We start from the raw sequence: 7,168 nt of genomic DNA on the forward strand, positions 1-7,168 counted from the left end.
AATACTTATCAATCAATATGATTATGATTTCGGGAAACTGAAACGTTAATTTCCTAAAAGAATGTAAAAAACAAATTAATAAAAATTTGTCGATCTATGCTAAATAAATTATACTCCAGGGCAATCTGAATATGAAATCAACACCTTGTACTAGTTTTTGAAATATTTAAAATTACCTTTGAAAGTTGTTAGCTTTCAAAGCAGCTACTTAAATCTGTCCAGCCAATTCACTAAACTTCTAAAACATAACTGTAATTGGACATACGACTGCCAAATTTCATGCAGCTTGTTTTATAATTTTACTCAAATATTCAAAGTGAGTTTTTAGGAATGTATAGTAACTACCTAAACCTGTTGTTGAAACAGCCATCCAATTACAATAGAAGCTTTGGCAGAAAAACAGAAACGTTTTCTAAAAATTTTTTGGTATTTCTTTTCTTAACATATGTAAATATTCATTGTGGGGAAGACTCATTCCAACATCATTGTTATACTTTATTAAGATGTATAGGGTATAAAACTGTTTACATAATATCACAATATAGCGTGTATTATAACGAAAGAGAACTTGTTTTTTTTTAATGTGTTAGTTCATAACAAGCAGTCAACTTGAAAAGTGTTTTTTAAAAAAATGATCGGAAAAATAAAGTAAAATAAATTTTTCAATTTTAACAATAATATTTTAATATACATACATATGCATCTAAATATGATAAAAATTTTGATCATAACCAGTGTTACCAAAGTGAAATATTTTATTCCAAAGGGGAATATATTTGTCGAGAAATGTATATTTATATCCGTACGAACGTATGCTCGAAAAATATACTAAATTTGCTTAACCGTTTGTAACGCTAAGAAATAATGGTCTGAGGTATAGACTCAAATGTATGTTTTTGATCGGCGTCGAATTCTGAGCTGATTTAGCTTTGCCAGTCCGTCCATACGTCTGTCCTCACCACGATAACTCAAAAACTAATTGAGCCAAGTTCATCAAATATTCACAAATGATTTATTATTATAAATGCAAAAACCCTATTTAAATTTAATATGATCGGGGTGCTGGTTCAGGTAGTTGCCATACAACTTCGATAATTATTTGGCTATATCTCAGAAAATATAAAAGTTGAGATATTGAAATTTCGCACAAGTAAATATATAAATAGGGCCGATGTATTTGATAAAACTCATTGAAATTTCTTGGCTCCTTCTGGCAGCTGCCATACAACTTTAAAAGTTATTTGACTATATTCCAGAAACTGTAAAAGCAGCGATATTGAAATTTCGCACAAACGTGTTTGATAAAAGTCGTTGAAATTGCTTGGCTTTTTCTGGTAGCAGCCATACAACTTCAATAGTAGTTTGGACATATCTTAGAAAATATTTAAATCTCGGCAACTTAAAATCATAGTCTGTCCCATAGCCATCTATGGCATATTTATTCGCACATAGGATAACAAATTCATACGGGTATCACAAAGTTGACTTATATTTAGTCAACATCTCAGTATAGAATATCTGAGGAAAATACTAAGTCGAATCAGAAATTTTTTTAAATTACTGTAGTTTTTTAGAGCATCTCTTTTACTAACGATTTTGTAAGCTGAATAATTTTTTTTTTGAATTCTAACACCTAGCCACAAGAAATTTAGATAATTAATTATTAATGAATTTAATAAATTTATAATTAAAAAATTTATATATATTTTTTTTTTATTTTGCAGTTTTATTTAAAAATTCAAGAAAAACTCTAAAGAATTAAAGCAAGCTCAAATGGGTATTCGTATTATATTTTTGCTTGCATCAGTCATATACTGTTTTGCACAATATTGTGATAACGTTGTTGGTGAGTAGAAGCAAATCCCAAGTTTAAATATCGCAATTGTATAATCAAATACTTAGTATTTTACCAAACCACAACTTTATATTCAAAATTCGAAACTTTTACTCTTAAAAAAATGTAAAAATTTCTTTAAACTTTCTTGAAACCCTAAAACAAACCATGTTTCTTGAAACTTTCTCACCTATCAAATGCAAAGTAATTTAACCCTAAATTGCAGGATTCGATTTTGTATTTTATATAAAATAATAAGAGTCAACTTAATTATAGGTCATGCTAAGGTGTTTTTTTCATTGTACAAAAAAAAATTCAAATAATTCATAAAAAATTCTCCTCAGTCAGTTCCTACTTCTCCGATAATTAATGAAATATTGACTAAACAAACTGGGTAAATCTTATATTAGAATTCTGCAGGGAGCTCAGTTTCTTGATTTATATTTTCGGGTATATACTTATTTCTTGAGGAATATTTTCGGAATAACTACAATAAGTCATGGGTTATTACAATAAAGAATTTTTCGCTTGCCTATATTTTTCCTTCCTTCGGAAAAGCGATATTCAAAATTATTCGTGAAATGGACCTTTCCACGGGCTGATTTTACATTGTTGAAAATTTAAAAAAAAAAAAGAATATTCACCAGATCAACTTAAAGTTTTTATACATCAACAACTCTTGGTCAATCCAATCAGGTCGATAACCAAATTTGGCTCTTAGAAATGGTGGTGGAAAGCCAAATTTATATTTTTCTATGTTAGCTACATTTAACAATTAAGGGTTAAATTATTAATATTTTTAGACAGTTCAAATATCATAACGAATATTTTTCAAAATTTTTTTTTGTTGTTTATTGAATTTTATATAATTTGTAGTTGAAACAATCACTGCTGATGAAGGTGGAAACATTATGCTTACGTGTGGCTTTGAAATAACTGATAAAGAATGTAATTCATCAATATATTGGACATACCCTAATAAAATTTTTACTCATCATGAAAAAATATATGAAAATAGAATTTTACTATCATTTACTGAAATTTTAAATTTCAATGCAGATGAAGATACGGGATCATATTCATGTTCTCTTATTTCATGTAATAATACATCATATGAGAAACGTTTCATTTTAAAATATGATAACAGTAAGTATAATTAAAGAAGTATAATATTTTAATACTTAAATTAAAAATATAAAAAAACAACCAATATTCTAGGTGACATTAATAATAGAAGGGAAATTAGATATAGTTGGAGCTTATTTACAGTTCTCATTTTAATAATAGTTTTAATATTATTACTTGTTATTCTCATCATTGTAAGTCTTTAATAGTTATAATAAGATATTTTAAGCGCAAAATTAATTGTTAATTTATTTCAGACAAATATTAGAATCATTTTACGGAAACGGCAACTTGGAAGTTATCAAATTTAAACTGATACAAGGCATAAAATAATTAATATAATATAATTCCAAATAAAAACAATAAACACAAAATAAAAAATTGTGGAGACTTTTTATTGGAGAAATAAAAATTTAATAATTTTATTATCTTTTGTAGTTAATAATGGCATTTTGTACTTAATAATGGCAATCAAACAATCAAATAATTTGCATGATCAGCCTCCATTATTTATAAGTAAATATATTTTATTATAGTTCATTCGTCTTATTTTTCAACAGCTTAGATGTACAGCGTCAAAAATAATTCATTCACGTTTCGAAAATCATTACAGTTCCAATGTTTCCTTTGAACCCTAAATAAAATGAATGAACTGTAATAAAAACCATATGTAACATTTGTAATATTTTTTTTAAATAAACATAAAAAATTTTTTATTGCAACAAATTTTTAAATAAAAAATAAAGATTTATCTTTTTAATTTAAACTCCGATAAAATTCTATATTTTTTTAGTGTTGCCAAAATTTAAATAAGATCATTGAAATATAAAACGATGTCATCGGATATAAATAAAATTTAAATACGACGTTGATATTTGGTAACCGATGAAGGATGCTATAAACATAAAAATAGCCTGAGTGAGTTTTAATACTAAGACATTGGCGGTGAATCAACATATAAATTAAAAATTCCAACCATTTGAAAAATGAATTCTTATATGGCAGATTAGCATCTGAATTGCTTGTAAATGATTATTCAAGATAATGTAAGATATTCATTTCAAGGACTGAAAGGGATTTGATGCAGTTATAAGTTTTAAGGATATGTTTTCCAAAAATTAAATGAAAAGCATGTAAAAATACTGTTTTGCATAAAATAACAAATAAATAAAAATTGTTATAATAAAAGCTCAATGTTGTATGTTGGTCTGTACGTCATACTTTTTAAATTACCGTCGAAAAAATACACGAATCGGAAAAAACTGCGCACTATTGTACAACATCTTTAATGAGTCTTAGTAAAAAATGGTATAATAGTTTTGAGATTGATAACAGATTAACAGATAGATCATTGAAGAACAACCGTACAATTTGAATAACACCTTTATACAAAAAAGCACTTTTTAAGATTTTGTGCTTTTAAAATAAGTTTGTGTTTCTTAAATAAGTTTTGAGAAAAATAAATATCAACACAAGCGACCCGTTTAATATCGCTTTAATACGAAATTGTTTATATACGATTTATATTATGTTTATGACTTATGAGTTTTTAAAAATTTTAATAACTAAATTAATTATAATTTTGTACCCAGTTTCTGTTAGACGTATGACGAGACAAGATAGAAAGCTCTTCAAAAGTCATAAAATTTCACAAATGTATTTAAACATAAGTTATGGCTTGTTACGTAGGGATTTTTTTTTTTATTATGTACAACTCATGGTGGTGTTGCACATATTAAATTTCATCAAAATCGACTCAGTCGAACAAAGACTAACAGATTGAAAGGCAGGCAGACAACAAGCCCGATAAACCGACTTTTCTCTAAAAATAATCTATTACGCTTGCATATCATGAAAAAGTGCGTCCCTTATTTTATGCAATGCGGTCGGTAAAAATATGAAAAAAATTGAAATACTCATCAAAAATTAAAAGAAACTTTTACGAAAATAATTTAGTTTATGAATTTGGAAAACAAAAACACTTCTTACTTCTTAAAAACAAGTAGTTTCTTAATATCAAAGAAATTTTTGCTATTAAATTAATAGGAAGAAAATAATCACTTACTGTATAATACCTAATTCATCATGTAATCAAATGATTCTTTAATGAATTAATCAATGATTATATAATGCATAATTTATTTTAGTTACCTTTTTGTATTCGCGGCTACCCAAAACGATCAAGTTGCTTGCATGGCCCACACTTTAAACAAAATGCTTTTTGCCACAAATTTTCATATAATTATGAAAATTTTGCAGAAAAGGAATCTCGTTGAGAAGTTTTAGGGAGATTTTTCGGATGTAAATGCGGCAATTTTCTTACATCTGGCTTCATAAAAAAAAGTAAAATTTTTGCAAGCTTTTAAACAAGTTGGTAATATGTAACTGCTCATTAAACAAAAGTTCCTGTCTGTGTTCTCTTCAGCACCCATCACACACCTTTTAATGCAACAATTTAGCAATATTTCCAATATAAAGCAGTTAGTAGCGCTTATTTGCTTTAAAGATTGCGATAACTTGATCCTGCTCAAAATCAACACATCCCGGAACACAAACTTTGAAAAACAAAATCAAAAATGAATATTTTCTTTTGAGCATAACGATGTCCGATACGATTTCTATAAAAAAAAAAATATACAACTTACTATTGTGGGAGGATCAGAGCGAATGTGAGCACATTTGTTCTTTAACACTATAACTGTAATTTTGTTTCGTGTGTCAGTGTTGGCGCAACATAATCTGACCCCATTTACAAATACGAGTATTTTTTTATTTAAACTGGTATACTTGTGTTTTAGTTCTTTTTGTAATATATTTAAAGCAATATGTTCTGGTAAAAATCGCTTAACCCCCCAAATTTTACTTTTTCTTTCTGTGGCCCCCTTAAAATGCGTTCTGGCCTACTGGGGACACGTTGATAAACACTACTTTAGACAATATTCATAATTCAGCAATATGGTTGCTGAATATATATGCACCAGTTGTTTTTCGAAAAAAAAAATATTATTTTCTCGGAATAAGGAGTGGATTGAAAAATTTGTTACAAATGAACTTGAAAAATTTAAAACCGTAAACAAATTCCTCGAAAATAGATTACCGTTGAATTAGACATTCGAAATGAAATCATGCAAATATTTTTGATTACAGAAACGCACCTAGTGTAAATGTTATGAAAGCGAAATACCACAAGTAACCATTATATGGGATAAAAGTTGTAATCCCAGTCAACATTTTTTTTATTAGTTCAAGTATGTATTTAAAGCTTTCATGAGTTTTCATATAACATGATGTTTAAAGCTTTCATGTCATAAATATAACATGATGTAATATTTATCCATAATATTAATAACACAATCCGTTTATTGGTTTGTGTCCATAATAAAAAGGAGGGTGGGATAAATCAAATTTTTTAAAATACTAGCACTCCTAAATGTATGCAAAATATTTTTTAAATTATTTAAATTATTTATTTATTTATTTCTCTGAAGAGCAAGGTCTGCTCGTATAGAGTGTACAATGTTTAATTACATAACATACCATTATTTTTGTATAAAATTACATAATAAATAAGTTAAATTTAAAATTAAGAACAAATGGCAAAACAAGATAAAAAAAAAAAAAAATAAAAGTGAATTAAATTAGATTAATTATTTTAAGAGTATTTTAAAATTTATTAAGATATTTCATGAAATAAAAGCAAGAAAATGTAATATGATTAATATGATATAATAAGATTATGGTACAACAGACAATTAAATCCTAAATTGACTTTTGTAATATTTCAGTTTGAATATTTATATACATTTAAGAAATTCATTTATTACAACAATTGTGATACTAGTATGGTAATACTTTATCATACTCGTATCAGATATTTGTTTTGTCTGCAAAATTTACTGGTATCACTTAAAAATATAGTATGTAAATTATTGCGCCAAAACTTCATAATAATAACTGAAAAGCTGAATTTCAACACAAATATATATTTTCTAGAAATCGAAAATTTCCGGCCAGCACGACATACCTTAATATCAAAACCGTTAGAAAATTTGCAACTTATTCTGCGGTTAAATTAGCAGAACTAAGATTAGTTAAAATATAAAAAAAAGTGTTAAAAAAATTTAAGAGAAGCCAAGAAAATAATGCCTTTCTAGCAGAAACAGGGAAGAAACAAAAATATTTTTTTCACATAGAAGAATCTTAGAACTA

The 7,168-nt window shown here is 26.7% G+C and overlaps 1 protein-coding gene across 2 annotated transcripts; it reads left to right on the forward strand.

The window, feature by feature from the left end:
* The first annotated feature begins 439 nt into the window (after positions 1 to 439).
* Positions 440 to 3,952, forward strand: LOC129612932 (uncharacterized). 2 transcript variants are annotated; one of them, XM_055526783.1, is made up of 5 exons: positions 440 to 648; positions 1,725 to 1,846; positions 2,711 to 2,980; positions 3,053 to 3,153; positions 3,217 to 3,952. In XM_055526783.1, exons 2-5 carry the CDS (start codon positions 1,774 to 1,776, stop codon positions 3,268 to 3,270), a joined length of 498 nt encoding a protein of 165 aa, XP_055382758.1. In that variant the 5' UTR covers positions 440 to 648; positions 1,725 to 1,773; the 3' UTR covers positions 3,271 to 3,952. The 2 variants fall into 2 exon arrangements, with proteins under 2 accessions (XP_055382758.1, XP_055382759.1); XM_055526784.1 differs by lacking the exon at positions 440 to 648 and adding an exon at positions 665 to 874.
* Positions 3,953 to 7,168: the final 3,216 nt, after the last annotated feature.

Source organism: Condylostylus longicornis, unplaced genomic scaffold, assembly GCF_029603195.1.
Source record: "Condylostylus longicornis isolate FDR11 unplaced genomic scaffold, ASM2960319v2 ptg000079l, whole genome shotgun sequence".
NCBI lineage: Eukaryota > Metazoa > Arthropoda > Insecta > Diptera > Dolichopodidae > Condylostylus > Condylostylus longicornis.